Genomic DNA, 18,419 nt, shown 5'->3' on the forward strand with positions numbered 1-18,419 from the left:
CTTTTCATACACTGCATGTAAAAATACTGAACTACAGTACTAGTAATCTTTCAGGACTTATGTAACTTCATGTACTGTATGTATCATACCAGCCACCAGGTGAAAACGATTTCAGTCATTCTTAAAGGAAAAAATTCCCAAAATAGCTCGGGTCAAACAGCTTGGCTAATCAGCGTTAATCGTGTTAATGTTGCCAGGGTCTAACAACAGCTTCAATCATAATCGGATCATGGTTGCCCGTCACATTTATGAAACAGTTTTAGCGAAGGAAAAATGAAGGTTGACTTAAGGGGAAGTCAACCCCCAAAAAATTTTCCGAGAATATATTCTATGCAAGCACACTAGTTGAAACAAGGCATTCTGATAAATATTGCATTTGTGGAATAAGAGTTAATCCACTAGTTTTTTTGCCATCTCCGGGGGCGGCCATTTTGTCACTTCAGTCGACTGAAAATGACATCATAGCTTCTCAGGGCTGAGGGAACGACCAATCACGGCTGACCTGTTTCCTGAAGCTGAGCCGTGATTGGTCGTTACCTGAGCCCTGAGTAGTTGTGATGTCATTTTCAGTCGACAGAAATGACAAAATGGCCGACCCCTGAGATAGCTAAAAAGGGGTGCCGTGTTTCAACTTGCTGGGAATATATTCTTGAAAAAAATATGTTTGGGTTGATTTCCCCTTTTAAGTTTGCTTAATGCTATTTATAGGGGTGTAACGGTAAATATATTGTTCCCACAAAACATATTAGTTAAGGAACAGGAATTGTAACTGCTGCACACTCAAGCAACACGTCTCAAAACAAACAGTGCAGCGCACCCTCTGGTTCGTGGATATCGTGGCTAGCAATGTTTGCTTGTTAGTTCGCTTGAAACGGCACCACAGCAACTGTTATTGTTGGATTTCTTCCTAAAAAGAAGACAAACGTTTGATGTTGCATTTTCCGAAAAAAGAAAAGCTATTATGTATTGTATTCTTTTTAACCTTACCATACCCAATGCGATTCAAACCTTTAAACTACAACCAGCTGGTTTTTCGTCGGCTTTCAATCCTAAAAAACGAGGGCGAGAGGTTACAATCTCGCTTAAAACTCTCATCTCTGAAGAGGAGATTCCTTCTATTTTTGACTGTAAAATCCATCCATGCAATGTTGCGGTGCAGGGATGAAAAAGCAGACTTGGTGTTGCACCTGTAATTGTGTATCTGCTCCCGCAGGTTCCTCCTGCACTGCAGCATCTGAGGCTGTCAGGGGAGTTCACGTCACGTTTGCCCCGAGCAGCCACCGACTGCCAGGCAACCGAGTGCCTCCCGCGTCGTCCCTCCTGCTTCACCTTCGCCGCCGAGCTGCTGTCTCATGACAGCGACTGGCGGTGATGATGAGGAAATATTGCTTTAGCTCGGCAGCTAAAGGAGATTATATCCTGATAAGTGATGATGCATTTTTTTTCACCCCCCCCAACCCCCCCTGCCCCCCGCTGCGGGATAACAAAGGCGTAATTGTAATGCTCCCGGCTCTACTAGAACAACCAAAAAAGAAAAAGCAGGCATGAAGCATCATTTTCCTACAAGTGCAGTGTGACCTTGACGGGATGGCGGAGTTTTTACTTTCACACTTCTCTGAGTTTAATAAGTTCCTGATGAAAGAGGGCTGGGGGCCGTTTTCGCCACAGATCGTTGGAGGCAACATAAGGAGGATTAAAATAAAGGCCACAAGGACACAATGCAGGCATCTCTTTGCAGCCGTCCTCCTTCCCCAATGCTATTCAAGTCACGAGTGAGAGCTCAGTGCCCTCAAATTCTGTCGTGTTTTTCTGATGCTACTCGTTCGCTCTATGGTCATTGGCGAGGTTTCTTTCTTCTTGTTTTTGTACCCAATGCGATAGGCGGACGTCCAGTCTAGGGTGCTTTTTCACCAAAGATAAAAGAAATATGCTTCAAATCTCTGCGACAATGAATAGTATAAAAGAAGTGGATGATTCTGCACCCAAAGTAGTATGGAATTAAATCTCAGCATTGTTTTCAGGTGAGCAAGAGATACAAGTCGGTGTTGGCATCCGTCGGCCTTCCCCTCCGTGTTAAGACGACCTTGGTACGTTCTAAACAAACTCGTCATGGTTTAGAAACCCGGATGAGTCCACCATGTGCTATTGATGTAATTATCCGACAAAACTTGTCATCTTTTCTGGTCTCTTTTGAAAAGTTTTTCGGGGGGGCCTGAATGGAACCACAAACAGTGCCATCTTTGATACAACAACATGAAAATGGACAAAACAAAAGGAATGCTGAGCTTGGATGGGGATGAACAAAAAGGCCACTATGGTCACCTCATTTGGGCGATTAAGCCCCAAATACCAGATCTGCCCCGCATGGGTTCCTCTTCAGAAACTCGTGCAAGAGTCCTGACGGGCGCTCAGTCTGATTCGTACACCACATGAGGGAAACGGGATGGACTAACACACTGAAGGGATGTTGCATGTTCAACAGATTTGCCCAAAGTATATAATATGTTTTGGTCCCATGGCCAAAGTCTCTGTCACAGTCTTTGTTTTGACAACATACAATATTTTGAGGAACAGGATAGAAAACTGAGCAAGTGGGCTAATAATCACAGGCCCAAAAGGATGACAGGAAAGGCCTTCCAGGAGTTGATTGGGGTTACACATAAACCATCTGAAGAACAAAACCAAACTAAAAAATAAAAGTCAAAAACATGCCTCAGGGAGAAACTGGTTCTTTTCCAAGAAGGAGATTCAGGACTCAAAGCCGAAAACGTCCTGAATCCCAAGATGTCTATGGACATGGAATGGAGTTGATGCTGCATTTGTGCTGTACTTATTTACAAAACGTAGACTCTTGACAGCAAGTGTAAACATGTTGGTGATTCCTGAGAAATCCTCGCGTGGTTGGTGTTGACACCATCTGACGTGGCCTCACTTCTTTCTTAAGATGAATAAAAATCTGAGGCCGAGCCACCCGGTCGGCTGGGCTCCCACCTTTTCACTGAGTTTGGATCTGGCTCCTCCAGGCAGGACATTGTGTCAACAAACGCCACGTGCAAAGATTAAGGTTGACTTGGGTCATACAGTATCTTTAGTTCGCCAAGGACACAGGTTGTCCAGAATGTCTCTTTATGGAGACACTTTACCTAAACCACAACCCGATGGGTGTCCATTTTTTGGGCCCTTCGACATCAGTTCACCAGATTTGCCGTTGTAGTTTTTATAGTATGTATCTTGAGAGCTAGCATGCGGTGCAAGAACTTCTGGATTGGATTGATTTGAGGTGACAAACCCTGCGTGCGTAATCCTAGCAGGATTAAATCGCTTCCAAAGAAAACACACAGCCAGATGTTTCAAAATAAGTCAACGGAGCATCACTTCATCAGCACGTACGAAACGTGACTCAACATTCAGCCAGTGCAAGGACAAAGGATGAGGTCATCCATGAAGTCACGTTTCAACCCCTGCAGCTGGACACGAGGCAAGTTTTTATCCGAGCACATCGTTTCCCCGTGCTTCCCTCAAGCAACGAATGACGTGACTCTGGAGTCTGCATTCTGTTTAGGAACATGAATAAAAATCCATGTCCTGGTTTTGAGATGAATCAAAGCCGTCAGGAATCTAAACTATATTTCACAAGAGAGGTGAAGGGGATGTCACACCAAAGTCACCTCCGCATCCTGCTGGGTGAAAGACTGCCGATAAAGTCTTTGCTTTCCCTCCCATACCACTCCCTGCAACCCCCCTCCCTTCAATCAGGCGTAGTCGACTCTTAAACGGAGGCCAAGTGGCAGCTTTACGATCTGCGAGGGATAAAAGCGAGAGCGACTAATCCAGCCCCCCCACAAACATTGTTCCTTTGCGGCTCCTTTACGTCCGGCAACGATGACCTTTCATGCATTTCTGCAGCTCCTAAAACTACACAGTGTGGGAAATTTGAGACACAGCCATCATGTGACCCTCCCAACAAGGACTGAATACAAACAAAAGGTCAACAGATCTCATGACTCCGGTATTGATCTTCTACTCTTATAATCTCCCTGCCCCCGCAGTAACCTCCACTGGATCGGACATTGCTGCCACAAAAGCAATCTGACCCCTTCACCACCCTTCGGGGACTGATGAAGTCAGGTTGCCAGGGTGATCGAAAATGATGTCTCAGGCCTGTTTGGGGGCGTTAAGAGGTGCTGGGGTCTGTTTTTCATCATGTGGACTTCTAGGAAGATTAGGCCAATAGCTACAGAGACCGTTTTTACTGAACGTGGCCTGAGGGAAAGATAACAGCAAAATGTCTTTTTGTAACCTTTTATACACACTAATAGTAAGAGGTTGCACCACCAGGTAGTCATTGTCCTAGTTGTCCTCGTTTCCAACCAAAGCAATCTCTTTGTTGTCCATGGTAGTTCGGATGACATCTTGAATCTTCAGAGTGAATGAACAAGTCTTTATGAGTGTTGGGGTAACACGTTCCCATAAAGGTTTGAACCAGACAGTTTCATTTTAAGGCCCAGAGATGAGCCCGTCTCTCTGCTTTGTGTCCTACAATTCCTGGGATGATTCTGCGACTCAAACCACCCTTCAACCTCCCTGCCCGCCTGCTGTGGATCTTGTCAACCGAGTTAGGAAACAACGGGGTGCCTGAAAAATAAAATATGCAAAACGAGGCAAAGACTGTGAGAAGGAGACAATGATCACCCAGATCCCTTCAGGTTGCCTCCGCAGGGGAGGGAACCATGATTGCAATGCGGCAAGTCAGTCAGTCACTTGCTCGGAGTGAGGTTGGTAGAACAATTCTCTGTAGCTTACACCACATCCATTCATCCATTTCCTTAAGTATTGGTCCTCATTATTATCTTGAGTGAGCCAGAGGCCATCCCAAGTGATTTTGTTCCAGAGGCGGACACACCCTGGACTGGTCGCAGGTCAATTGCAAAGCACATGCAAACCATTTGCTCCATTCACAGATATGGGCAATTAACCTCAGACTCAAGATTCAAACCTAGATCTTGGCGCCAAGTGTATAGAATTTACCCCATTTTGGAATTAGGCCGTAACATAGAGTCAATAGGGAACTAAATGAGAATCGTACATTAAGACTTCCTAGAAAGAGGAAGAGACTGACACTTTCACAGTGTCTTTGGTTTGCTGCTGCTGCCGCTACATTTCAAATGCTAATCAAGTCAGCAGGCCAGATGCTACGTGGAGGCGACTGCGCTAAAGACATCCTTGAGAAACTTTTGGCTTTTTTAATGAGCTTGCAAGTGCAGGTAGCTTGGACGTGGATGTCGTGCAAAATTCCCAAGGACAAATCCGAAGTCATTACCCATTGCCTCTTGCTGTGCAAGACATACACACTGCTGTTATTAAGCTTTGTTGCATAACGCAGTCGAGCGGGAACTTTATGTAGGATTTGTGGCAAAGCATGTGGATTTAAAGTCTTTACTGCAAATATGTCAACAGGCTCAATGGTTACGTGCCTTAAAAGCAAAGAAAGTGACGACCGTTATCCTAGCTGTGTTAGATGGAGGTCAAAGGTGATTTGACCTCCAAAGGTGATTTTCTAAATGCCCACCACTAATTTTCCACAAAAGACGACAAACAATGTCTGAAGTGTGGTGCTTTGATTTATTCATTCGCCCCTGTTACAAAAACATACAGGTTCTATAGTCTGTGTCGTGGATTTCCGATCCAACAGACACTAAAATGAAATTGTTTAAACGAGCTTTTGTACATTGCAGAAGAAACACAGCAAGGGATGCAGTGGCGGTGGTTAAAAACTCATCTAATCATTCTCTCCTTGAATCGCTTGGTGAAGTCTATAAAAATGTCAGAAAGTCCACAAGCCAAGGGAATCAAAATATTTACATGAGATGACATTTTTTTGTGAGCTATTTTATCAATTGTTTATTGCGGCTCGGAATTTGATTCATTTGGTCTGGCAGATTGGAAATATGATGTTTACATTTATCTCACGTCCTTCTCAGCCAGGTGAATACAAATGCGCCACCCATGTAGCTTCGGAAGGTTAACCAAAATATTAGCAACGACTTAAGTTGTTATCAGTGTCGTAACAAATCACAAATGAGATTTATTCGCTTTTTTTTTTTTTTTTTTTTTAAACTATTGGAGAAAAGCTAGTTAGGGAAGACTAATGCTATTAAAGGAGTGGAACCCATCCTCCAATACTCCTTGAAAAAGTCACCAATTCCAGACATATTTTGTACTTTGTTACGCAAAGATGCCTTAAGATAGGAGCAAAGCCCTGGATAATAGGAAAGTAGTAATTGGTGTCATATCACGATAAAGTGACTCATCTCGATCTTTGTATGTCGTGGAGGAGCCAAATTAATTTTTTGTTAGTGGAAGTTCCAAAGAGACTTCACCACAGGTCATTTTTGCTCCATTTATTTTTAAGGATAGTGTTACACATTGAGTTTGAAATTAATTGATATCAAAGTGGATTGAGATCGCAGCTTGTGGTATCGCTACATTTTAAATCAGTGATGCTCAAAGTGTTGTACACGAAAAAATCCCTGAATTAAATCCTCAAACTTTCCATGTTATCCAGTACTGTACACTATTGTTAGGTATACTTAAATTGTACTTAAGAACAATACATTTCTATTTAGTCTTTTGGAACTGTTTTTTTTTTCCAACTATTTATTTAGGTACAATCCTTATTGAATTTGCGCAGCAGAAATACGGTTTTGTTTATTTTCTTACATTTAAGCAGTGTTGTTGTGCTTGCAATACTATTTCATGTAACGTTTGGGTACTGTATAAAACCGCTGCTTTTGATGCCACTCGAGCCAACGATGCTACTTTATTTTAATATTGGTCATTATGGTGGTACTTGGAAAGCGAAGCATTTTCTAGGTGACAAAAAAAAGTCTGAGAAACGCTGGTTCGATCTATCAATATAAGACGCTCCAAAAACGAAATGATATAGGGTGACGTCAATTACTGTTTTTGTTTTTTTCACTCTTCGAAACAGGAGCCGGTCCCTATTACTGTAATTCATCTTCTACAAGACATGGTGGAACTAAGCTTTTTTTCCTCCTGTGTCCTCCATACTCTTCATCTCCTCCTGCCCCTGCTGTGCTTGACCATCTTCTTCCTCCTGAGGATCATGTCGTAGAGTTTCTCCAAGCCCTGCTGCACGCCGCGGCCGTCCACAGCGCTGCAGCTGTGCACGTGGCGCAGCGTCCCGGCGCTCAGTTCCTGCACGCCCAGCAGCTTCTCCACCTGGCCCACCGGCAGCGCCGTGTCCAGGTCCTGCTTGTTGGCCAGGATCAACACGGGCACGCCCTGGTTCTCCGAGCTGCGGCTGATCTTGTGGAGCTCCACCTTGGCCTCCTCCATGCGCTCGGCTTCGGCGGCGTCCACCACAAAGACCAAGCCGTCGGTGCGCCGCGTGTACGACTTCCACAGGGGCCGCAGCTTCTCCTGGCCGCCCACGTCCCACACGTGGAAGGTGACGGCCCGCGAACCGCCCACCGGCACCTTCACCTTCTCCGCGTTGAAACCTTTGGTGGGGATAGTCTCCACAAACTCCTTCAGCTTGAGCCGATAGAGCAGAGAGGTCTTTCCGGCTGAGTCCAGCCCGATCACTACAACATGCAGGCACTTGAAGCCGGGCAGTAAGGAGCCGGGGGGCGCCAAGTCGCTCAGGTGGTTACCCATAATTCCGCGGCCTCCGTGAGGATGCCTGGTTTGTTGCTCTGGAGCTTTTAGGTCTGCATGTCGGACAGGATCGCCAACCTTATTGAAACAAAGAGTAGAAAGTGCTTGAAAGGTCCACAAATAAATAACGATAATGTACAATTTATGAAGGCAAGCGGCTATTAGTCTAGCAGAAGCTAGCGACATGATTCTAACCCCGATTCCTCTGTGTCAATGCTGCAGTCGGTCGGGTTGCTTTATCAGAGTTTAGTTCATAGTGCCTTGCGAGCGTTTTCATTTTGCGTTTGACTCGTTCACGAAACTGAAAGTACATAAGCGACTGTGGCTCTTCTTTTTTGGGTTACTCTCTTTATACAGCAGCACATCTGAATCTCATTCATAAAAATCATCAAAGCAATGTCTTGTAACTAAAAAAAAAACTCATTAGGTACCACGTACTATAAATATTGCATCTTTGTTCATCTATCCATGCTGGCAACATATAGTGGACTGTCATGCTCTTCCACTTGATTTCAGAGTACATTTGCATCCATTTTCTGCATTCCATTTTTGTTGCTTTGGTTCAAATAAGGATGGGGAACACAAAAGCAAGTTAATTGAGGCGTTCAGTGTCTCATTGAGCTAATCCTCTTAAAAGCCTATTCAACCTCACACGTTCATTTCAATGTAGCACTGAATTGAATGCATCCATGCATGCAGATGGCGATGATGCTGTAATCCGGTTGTTGACATCTTGATACCCATCAAAACCTCTCTACTGCTTGTTTACACTCACACTTATCTCAAAACTGCACGACACAAACTGCGCTCTGCACGCACGCAAGTAAACTCCTATTCATGTTTTAATGCATACGTCGGTCTTGGTGTTCAAAACTAAATGAATGCAAATATGCATACAACGAATAACGCCGCTTAAACATGAACTAATGCATGCAATATTAACATAAAGCGTGCGGTACGTACCTTGAACGAGGTCTCTCTTCTTCAAGCCCGTGAACGCATCGCTCGGCAGACGTGACTTATTGACGTGCACAAGAAGGACAAAAATGTCTTCAACGCATCCATGTTGCACTTTGTCATCAAAAACACGGCTGGTTTGCCCTCCCGCGGTGGTCCACCAGCAGCTCTGAGGTGCTCACTTCTCGGCCGCCGCCGCCACGAACGCACTCCACTCGAGAGCCCTGGTGACGTCACAACCAATCAGGGCACACACGAATGTGCGCCTTGTGGCGTCTTTTCCGGCATTTATCTCGTTTGAATGCGTCATTAGACTTGAATGTATCTTGCCAAGACAAAATGGCAAATGTATTTCTTTTACATATGCTCGGTATTTGATTTAACTAATACTTTTCAATACAGACCAAGTCCAATTATTTTTGATAGTTTGTGACATCTAGTGGTGACCATTGCACACAGCAAGATAAATTTGAAGCCAGCCTTAATTTGTATAAAACTGCCAGGAAAATAACCAAGGCCTAAAAGTCATTTTAAAAATGTGCATGGAGTGATCATAAGTGTGTGCGTCAACCACAACATATGGGGCGGAACGAGGTAAGATGCCCCCCTTAAAATAGCCAATTTTCTTTTAAAATATCAACATTAAAAAAACATGACTTTTTAAAGTAAAACTACGTAAAAGTCCATCACAGTACGAGTGTCTGTCTTTGCGCCAGTGACTATCCTCTTAGGTTTTGCTGCAAACTGAGGTGAGATGCCACAGGAAATAAATAAAACGTAGTTCTTTTTCTTTTCTTTTATTTACGCTTCATGAAATTTCAATTAATCTCCAGAGTTAACGCTTTCATTTTGACAGTCTTAGAGTCCAAAATTGCATTAATGGACAATTTAATCTGCTATTTCCCCAATTAACAATTTGACATTCTAATGCAAGGATTATTTGGGCCAGGGAAAAAGAACAAACAAAACTGTGTAATCTTACATCGGCAATTTAGAAAGTTTTATACTTTTGATAAAAGTTGTGTATTTTGGAAATGTAAAGTAATACTTACCAGATAATGTAGTGTTGTAAAGTGGCATTTTTACAAGGGGAGGTAAAGGAATGATATCAAGGGGAGCAGATTGCTGCCTGTTGGGAGTCGTTTTACTTTTTGTGTATGTTGTTTAACAATATTAAACTACTCTATCTTAGCACATGAGCAGAGTATTTTCAGTTGGAGGACTTTGAGGCCCTGCTTGAGCAGTTGATTGAAAGGAGCATGAGTTGCTCATCGGATATCAGGTGTGGAGAGAAAGCCACCAGCTGATTTCTCACACGGATGCATGACGTGTGTGGGCACATTTGCAAATGTTAAAAGCCAGTTGACAATTGAAAAAATGAACTTTTATGTCTAGAAGAGTTTTACTTACTGCTTTTTTCTTTTCTGCCTGACCAGATGAATGGAGGAGGCTTCGTGCTCAAAGGTGCAGCCGACGGACTTGTGGGACATGCGGAAGGGAAGGCCAAGCTGCATTTGGACCCGTGTGAGTATTGAGCGGTGTCTTGAGCTTGACGAGCTGATGTGTGATGTCATATTGCACCACAAGGTGGACCTGAGTGCACTGAACTTCTGCTTCAGGCACTGCACCATTGTCAGACACTTCTGGACATGTTTTTGAATGACAATGATGTGGGCCAAGTTAGTTCAAAAATGTTATATTAAAAAAAAAGCACATGTTTTAAACTTGGTTCACAGCAGTGTCATTTAAAAACACGTCCAGCAGTGTGTGATGATGGTGTTGTGCTGTACACTTATTTTTTGTCCCAGTGTGCTCACGTCCCCCTTTGGTGCCATCGACTAAGTGCGGGCACGTCATTTCAAGTAAGTGACATCACACATGAGCTCGTCAAGCAGGCAACACTTAAGCTGCTTCCATCGTCAATGTCTGTGAGTGCAACTTGAGTTAGCTCACACAATCATTGACTAGTGAAGTGCTTTCAAATTGTCATGTTAGCTTCTCTGTCGAATAAATTGTTCAACTTGAATTGGAGTCTTTGTGTTTTATTGGTAAATCTGCCCTCATTTGAAGCCTTTCATGCGTGTCGGTTGCTGCAGTGGAAAACTATTCCAAAGGCTGCTTTAAGTCTTCAGGTGAGAGTTGCACGGCAGTCACTACTGTGGACACAAGTGTCACATTACTACTCCCGTTTGTCTTTTCATGACTCAACACTCGAGCAATCTCAGATTTTTGTGTATTTATTAGATTATGGTCAATAGAAACGTTTTTTTCCTGCCGTCTTCCAAACTTCCGTCTATCCGGCCATTTCCCGAGCCGCTTATCCTCAGTTACATGAAAAAAGGAAATGTAACTGGGAAGAGGGGTTGCATCCCTCGTGAAGTGGTCACTTACACCACTAACATTCCACGTGGACTGCGTGATGATGACACTCAAACCTAACAAATAACCCCCACCCCACCAGTTATCATTTTTAAAATAAAGCTGTTCAACCATAACTCAAAATATATTTCTGATTTTAATTAGTTTTTATTCAAATGTTATGATTTTCATATTTTTTCTTTTCTTCTATTATTTGTGTCACCCGTTGTATTCTATTTTCGTTTTAGAATTAAAAATGGAAAATAAAACATTTAGACTTGTCCTTACTCGCTCCAGGCAACAAAATAGAACATTAAGGTGTATTTCAATGTTGGTTTTTGTATTTTAAAATGAAAATCAAATAACGAGTCGTTTTCCCATTTTTTATAATATCCAACGACCAAGAGAGACATGGACCCTATTTTGGAAAAGACCCAAAACAAAAATGTCTAACATTGTCCAGTTTAAGATAACAAATTTTCCTGCACTGCTAGTTCAAATGCTATCAAAGAAAAAAAGAGTAAGAAAAAATGATAGCCAAAGAAACACACAACACAAAATGCATTTCAATGTCGCAAGGCTACGTTGCCATGGAAACCTCACTCAGCCAATTGTCTTTGCAAATTTATTGAACTGTGAAAATGAAGGATTAGTGTTGCATAACGAAGCAACGAAAATACATTAGTCAATACAAATCTTATTCAAAAGAAAAAAGTCACCAAAACCTTTGTAGTCCTACAATTCCAAAATCAAAGTCATCATACAATCAATCAATAGCCTTATTGAAGCAGAATAAAATAAAACCCGAGACCTTGATGAACACTTAGTATCCGTACCAGGCAGGTCCCACGGATGTCAGCTCTGCTGGTGGTCGCATCTACCGGACACCAAGTTTCATTCACAGCATTTTGGCCCGAGCACGTCAATGTTTTTCTGCTTTTTCTGCCAGAAAAAAAAAACAAAACAAAGGTGGACATGAAACACCAGCATGCACCAAAATGTACAACATCACATTTTACTTTTCTTGCAGATGAAGCCTCTCTTGCTGCCGCAGGCTGCCTCCTCCCACTCGCCACTGGCGGTAAGCAAGTAAAGACAGCGTTCACCAGAGAAGTATTCAGGATCACCTGAAAAAAGACAAGACATATGTGTGCTCATTTCTCCACATTGTCACCTACGGACGTCCGCCAGCGCACTTTTACCAGCATCTGTACTCCAGCCTATGTATCGGACCAAGGATCCATCGCACCACTGCCATGCGCTTTCAGTGCCGTAGGTGAAACCGCACATCCACATGGAGGTTCCGTTCCAGAAACCCTGAAGGGAATCTACAGATGACATTCCACATTCCGTTTTCCATTATCATCGGATCGCCTTGGGTTGGGCTAAAGGGCAACAATTTCTGTTGTGTGATCGAATTTGACAGACTCGCAAGGGTGTCAACCTCAACTGACTGAAATATATATATATGATATTTTTTTTAATCCAACAGGTGAACTGTCACGGAAAATTTTTTAAAAAGCATGGAAGCAAAGAGTTCTATATGTATGTAATTTTCAAATAAGAGCGCTAACAGTAAGTGCGGTGTTAACTGCCTAAATTTTGATAGCTTAACAGCGTTTGATTTAGCTGCCTTGTTAATTGTAAAGTGTCTTATGTACACTTGCCTATTGGTCCCGTTTTGTCTTTTTGACCAATTCAACCAAATTTATGTTCTGATACTTGCTCAAATAAACAGCATATTCAATTATATTAATAATATGAGTATCGTTTGAGGGAATGCTAAACTATTAATAGCTACAATTGTATACCATCGCTGTTCTGCGAAAAACATATTTTTGGAAATTTTAAAAATGTTCACATCGATGCCATGTCTGTGAAGCGCAAACACCATTCACGTACAAACAAGAAATATCGAAAAAAAATGGACTTAAATGTTTTTCGCAGGACAGCGACGATATGCACATTATAAAACATGAAACGACCTTGCAGGAAGGTTTGTTCGTTGAGGTCCATGATTTGGAGCAGGTGCCCGCCCTTGATGTTACATATGACTCTCGCCAGGGACCAATTTATCCAGTAATTGTTGCTAAACAGGTAACAGAAGTCGTTGGAGGGGTTGCGCACCCACCAGCCGCAGTCGTCACTCCAAACTGCAACACATACGCCATTTGATGACAAAGTTGTTTGTGTGCGGCAGACAGGCGTGTGTGCTGTCGCGTGGAACGTCACCTGGTACAGGACTGGGCGCCAAGCCTTTGGCTGTAGAAACGGATGTAATGCGTGTCAAACATGAGAGAGCACATTATAGGAGATAAGGTAATCGGTAATGATTTGTGGACCTTTTTTACAGGCGAAGGAGTGTGATTGATTGCAGTGGGTGTAAAACACGATCCCTCTGTTGTCCACAAAAATACAGTCGGTGATCTCCATGAAAGTCCAGTTGTAATGGAACCAAGGGTTGTCGACCTGTTGATTTTATTTCCATAATGTACAATTGAATAAAGGTGGACTTTTTTCACATGATGGTAAAGTATCTTTTTTTTTGTGAGGTGGGAGGAATATGACTGTTCAAATTACTTTTAAAAATTCTATAATTTCTTTGTTTGTAAAATGACAACTTGATTGTTGTAGTAAAAAACGGTGGGTGAAAAGAACATGGTTATTGAAAATTGCTAGGAAAAAAATTCCAACGGCAATGTGGAAACAAATGTTTAATTTCCTTTATGACGTGGAAAATCCAAAGTGAATCTTCGTTTCAATGGGGGGGGGGGTCATATTCCTCAGAAAATGTTTTAATCAAATAAACACTTGATTGAGTTAATGTTTCACTTACTACAAGTGTTCCATCGGAGTACTTTAAAGGATCTTCATTATTCTTCTTGAATCCGATCCAGGTCTGACTCGTTTGCGCTTGATCTTCACGGAAGGAGAACATGAGCATAAAGTGCAGGAACAGTATCCAACCTTGTGGATGTTGTGCTTAATGGCGCTCACCGATCAAGAAGTCAAACTCCTCTCTCGAATGGATGCTGGCCAGGTGACTTTTCCTTCTGACGCAGTAATCCTCGGCCTCCTGCCACAGTTTTCTTTGGTCTTCATTGTCAAAGTAATAGCAAAAATCAGCAAACGGCACTTCATCTGGCTCGCAGTCGTAATCTAAAGACCGAAAAAAACACTCATTAGAAAAACATGGTCGGAGAAAGTGCCAAAATAGCATCAGTGAAAGTAGTGTCATATGAACAATGTATTTTTTTAGTTAATTTTCTTCATGATGAAGTGACATGTTTGATTATTTTGACTTCATGAATCCAATTAATCGTAGCTAATTTATGAGTTGTTAAATACACCTGAGACTTGTTGTTGTATCATTTTAGGATCTAAATTATTTCTATTAAGCCTGTTAACTGCTACCAGGTTCCGAAATCTTAAGTCATTTCCATCAGTATGCTACCAGGGTTGCGCGGGTGGATGCAGTTACCACTAGCGGCCACTTGAGGTGCTGTAATAGTCAAAGCTTGATCCATTGACAAGGGATCAGTTTACCTACTGGCTGGGTTTAAATATACGGCGCACGAGTTCGGAAATTGGAGTACCTGAGGAATTCAATTTAGGTTGTGCTTGTTATTACATGTATACACAAGATTCCTCTTTTGAACAAGTGTACGTTTTTATTTTTTTACTGGCGGAATGGGCTTCCATAGGAATCCAATAGTTTATTAAAAAATATTAATCACATAATGTTGTCTCACCAGAAGCTTTAATTGCGCCAAGCGTGAGCATCGCCTGCACAAGAAGCCATCGTGTTGCCTTCATCCTCAGCGTCCCGCGATGGATATTGGGACCAGTTTGACGAAGCAACTAAGTGAGCTGATTCGCTGAGGTGCGGCGAGTCGGAGCTGAGTGAACTAGGGGAGCTGCAGTAGCAATCGTGGGTGGGCTCGCTCACCGAACATTTTGCGTTCCGTCGGTGTTCGTCAAGCGTCTTAAGGCCCATGTAAGATATTACGACAGCCCCTAACGTAATAACAGTCTTCAACGTCATAAATGTGCCCTTTAACTTTATTTAAAACGCAATACAGGTTCGTAACGTAATAACAGATCAAAAACGTCATAAGTCCTTGGCCTTGTAAACAAGCAAAAAAAATTGCTAAAGTAATAACTGAATTGCTAGCAAGACAATTTAGTTCTTTAGCTCCTTGCATTATATTCTGTTGTTGAAAATATTTTCATACATGTCTGCCATGGAGAAGGAGCTGCTGCCTCCAATCTCAATGTCCACGTGTATACAGTAGTGACAATAAAAGGCATTCACGTTGCCATGGAAAAGTCACTCAACCAACTCTTTGCAAATTTATTGAAAAATTATTGAAAAAGAAGGCTCATGAATCTTGTTGGATAAAATTAGAATTTGAGAAGGGGAAGCAAATAGTTTTTGACGGCACTGCACACAAAAAGAAATACCTTTCATGCAAAATAAATAAAAAAAATCAGCTTTTATGGTTGCGCATCAATGTTTGGACACATGGGACAAACAATGACACCGAGGGGTGATCATTGCACATAACAAAATCTGTGATTTGAAATTAAAGTATGGATGAATTATTGAGAAGAAACGTTTGCAGCTCATTTATTTTTTCTTTGATTTTTTTCCCTAGCACGGGTCTAAATATATATTAATGTAATTTTCGTTAAATTATGTATAATGTCCGTGAGTAAAAATAAAAAAATCTGAAACAAAATTAATTCTACTCAGTTTTAATCTCACACCTTTTATTTACAGGGCGTCAATCCATGTAAAACAATTGTGGAAGAAAAATATCACTGCCATCGTCACTGACTGTGATTCAAAACACGAGGTGTAATTGAAATTATTTTCAGAGGACTTTTATCTGTCGTGTAAAAGTAAGGACACATTTTCATCTGACCAGTCAAATGCGGCCAATCGCGAACGTTGTTCTCCTTGCACAACACGGTGTTTGTAAGAGAATCATAAAATGAAATTGATTTTTCGTTCGTGTTCACATCAACTCGGACCTTCTGCAGTTTCATAAGCGTATTCTGAGATCCAATTGTTTGGAGAGTGCAGGTTAAAAATGTTTGTCGAAACATTGTGTAATCGTCACAAACTCCGATGGTACATTTGAGGGTGCTACCGAGCAAACTAGAATCCTCCCACGCCACCCCCAGTTCCCAATCAGCATTGCCTCCAACGTCAACGTCCCAGATGTTCGTCCCCGAGTCCAAAGCGGAACCCAGCACGCCGTTCCAGTACGACCTTCCTGGATTGTTTGGACATCGTTCTCCACCTCCAAAACTCACACTGGTCAGATCTTCAGACAGACTGAGCGCTGGACTGGCCGTGTTTGGGTCCAGAATGACGGGACTATAGGAGACCATCTCCTTCATTCGTTCCCACACGGTGAACTTGAGGTTGCCCACATGTTTGGCTTCGTCCAGAAGAGCTCCTCGCAGCGGCTTGGGCTTCTTGGGCAGCTCCAGGATTCTCGTCATTGCGACCTTGTACTTCTTCATGGACTCAATCTCCATGAAAGAAGTACGTTCAAATGTCGACTGCTCCTCTGTGCTTCGGATCAAGTCTGTGAGAGCGGCCATGTGTGTTTTGAGAGCCTTGATTTTCTCCTTCAACATCTGACTCTTCTTCAGCTCTTCCTCCCTCACAGCAGACAACCTGGCCGCCTCCTCATTGTGCAGAAAGTGATGAAGAACCACAAACTCCTTCTTGATCTTGCTTTCAACTAGGTCCCTCTGGACCCTGATGTATTTTACTTGTTCTTTCCAGTTGTCTCTAATGTTATTACACCCTTCCAGTTCTTCTTTCATGTCCCGCAATGCCTTCTGGAGTTCTTCTCTGTGCTCTTTCATAATTTCATGGATGGGTCGAAACGTGTGGCCGGCGTGGGTTTCTTCACCTTTGCACATGGGGCACGCAAACTCCTGGTGGTCCAAACAGAAGAGTTCCAGTTTTTCCTTGTGCAACTTGCAGTGATCCTCTGATTCCACTGAGGCTTGTAAAAATGCCTCACATACATTTTTCAGTGCCAAGTTTGAGGGGACATCCATCGACTTGCACCTTTTCCGACAGACTGGACAAGATGGAGCAAATTTCTGCTTCCACCACTGCTCCAGACAGGCGCGACAGAAGCTGTGACTGCACGGCAGCATGACAGGATCTTTAAAGATGTCAAAACAGGTGGGACATTGGAGATTGTCCTCAACTCGGCTTGCCATGGTCCTAGAGAAGACACAGTCGTCAAGTTCTGACGATCGAGAGCCGCAGTGTCTCAGTCACCACTGTTGGAAAGTCCCCAAGTGTACTTCCTGCTTCTTGCTGGAGCTGTGTTTTTGTTTTCTGGCGGTTTTGTTTCACCGGAGTTTTAGGGTCGAGCAGGTGCAGCATAAAACCAGACGACGCGGTTATCTGCTCTGTACTCAATGTGCAGGTAGTAACGACCAAAAATAAAAAACAAAAAAACACACAAAGAGCTGACCAAACGGGAGAAAACTCCAAACGCACTTCACAACTGTCTCACTAACAAAACGAAAGTGAAAGCTAAACTAAACTCGAGCAAATTAAAGCACCTGGGAATTAAATTCCAGCAGCCCTAAAATGTGACAATTTATTCTTACAGTTTTAACTATATTTCCTCTCAGGAAAAAAAAAAACCCTATGGCACACTGTTTAAAACGTAACTTTTCGACAACAAAAATACGGCACACCCCTATCAAATCTACAGAATGGTTTGCTCCACCTGGTCCCTTAACATTTATCTCGGCTGGCCCTGTAGGTACTGTTGAGTCAAGGGCACTGCATAAACACTGGTCTTATTTTGATTAGTACCAATAAATGCATGCTATTTTTTGAACCCCGCTTACATTGAAGACCCCCCCCTATTCATTTTACTGGAAAATGTCTGAGGGCAAATTTAATTGAGGATACGATTTACTAAACTGACGGTACAATTATATGATGGAACAAATAGTAATTGTTTTTCTCAAAGCTGCCACCAAAGCGAAGCACCGTTCTCCATTGACAACCTTGCTCCGGTCGAACATTGGTTGCAATTTGCGGTGAAGCAGCGACATCGTGCGGCCCTTCTGTGGAACTGCAGCAACTAGTTTTCAGTTCCTACCACGATTATAGCATTAAAAAATACCACATACGCCCCCACACAAAAACCCAATTTCCGATTTTATTCTATTTTCCCTTCCAGTTATAGAAAAAGGAAATGACGAATTGAGTCATAATGTTTTCAAAAACAATTGATTGCCCAGCCTATGGAACTTACATTAAAATGCATATCTATCTTCAATACAAACAGTAAACCAATGGCAAGTCGGTGCACAAGTGTGAAATGTATTTGAATATTAATCAGTGAATAAAAGAGATTGAACAGTGACAC

The 18,419-nt window shown here is 42.5% G+C and overlaps 3 protein-coding genes across 5 annotated transcripts; all 3 read right to left on the minus strand.

Moving 5' to 3' along the window:
• Positions 1 to 5,603: 5,603 nt before the first annotated feature.
• Positions 5,604 to 10,275, minus strand: arl4d (ADP-ribosylation factor-like 4D). 2 transcript variants are annotated; one of them, XM_086016867.1, is made up of 3 exons: positions 10,048 to 10,275; positions 8,644 to 8,861; positions 5,604 to 7,758 (listed from the first exon to the last, which is right to left on the minus strand). In XM_086016867.1, the coding sequence occupies exon 3, from the start codon at positions 7,678 to 7,680 to the stop codon at positions 7,075 to 7,077; it is 606 nt and encodes a 201-aa protein (XP_085872993.1). In that variant the 5' UTR covers positions 7,681 to 7,758; positions 8,644 to 8,861; positions 10,048 to 10,275; the 3' UTR covers positions 5,604 to 7,074. The 2 variants fall into 2 exon arrangements, with proteins under 2 accessions (XP_085872993.1, XP_085872994.1); XM_086016868.1 differs by lacking the exon at positions 10,048 to 10,275 and adding an exon at positions 9,690 to 9,878.
• A 1,331-nt stretch (positions 10,276 to 11,606) lies between these two features.
• On the minus strand, positions 11,607 to 15,001 carry LOC147129107 (macrophage mannose receptor 1-like). 2 transcript variants are annotated; one of them, XM_086016866.1, is made up of 9 exons: positions 14,748 to 15,001; positions 13,993 to 14,091; positions 13,832 to 13,914; positions 13,338 to 13,464; positions 13,228 to 13,257; positions 12,981 to 13,148; positions 12,198 to 12,323; positions 12,015 to 12,122; positions 11,607 to 11,937 (listed from the first exon to the last, which is right to left on the minus strand). In XM_086016866.1, exons 1-9 carry the CDS (start codon positions 14,809 to 14,811, stop codon positions 11,918 to 11,920), a joined length of 825 nt encoding a protein of 274 aa, XP_085872992.1. In that variant the 5' UTR covers positions 14,812 to 15,001; the 3' UTR covers positions 11,607 to 11,917. The 2 variants fall into 2 exon arrangements, with proteins under 2 accessions (XP_085872992.1, XP_085872991.1); XM_086016865.1 differs by having other exon boundaries at positions 13,993 to 14,154; positions 14,748 to 14,998.
• A 736-nt stretch (positions 15,002 to 15,737) lies between these two features.
• LOC147129108 (E3 ubiquitin-protein ligase TRIM35-like) lies at positions 15,738 to 18,264 on the minus strand. Its single transcript, XM_086016991.1, has one exon. It carries the CDS (start codon positions 17,245 to 17,247, stop codon positions 15,829 to 15,831), a length of 1,419 nt encoding a protein of 472 aa, XP_085873117.1. The 5' UTR covers positions 17,248 to 18,264; the 3' UTR covers positions 15,738 to 15,828.
• Positions 18,265 to 18,419: the final 155 nt, after the last annotated feature.

Source organism: Filicampus tigris, chromosome 19 (genome assembly GCF_054856515.1).
Source record: "Filicampus tigris isolate MCC_2025a chromosome 19, RoL_Ftig_1.0, whole genome shotgun sequence".
Classification (NCBI taxonomy): Eukaryota; Metazoa; Chordata; class Actinopteri; order Syngnathiformes; family Syngnathidae; genus Filicampus; species Filicampus tigris.

Bases quoted from the DNA above. Each gene is read 5' to 3' on its own strand.
- LOC147129108 (XM_086016991.1), bottom strand. From the start codon at position 17,247: ATGGCAAGCCGAGTTGAGGACAATCTCCAATGTCCCACCTGTTTTGAC.
- LOC147129107 (XM_086016865.1), bottom strand. From the start codon at position 14,811: ATGAAGGCAACACGATGGCTTCTTGTGCAGGCGATGCTCACGCTTGGC. The intron at 13,465-13,831 runs GTAAGTGAAACA...TAAAATCAACAG, and splicing joins ACTCCGATGGAACACTTGTA to GTCGACAACCCTTGGTTCCA. The intron at 12,324-12,980 runs GTCGTTTCATGT...TGTCATCTGTAG, and splicing joins CGAACAAACCTTCCTGCAAG to ATTCCCTTCAGGGTTTCTGG.
- arl4d (XM_086016867.1), bottom strand. From the start codon at position 7,680: ATGGGTAACCACCTGAGCGACTTGGCGCCCCCCGGCTCCTTACTGCCC.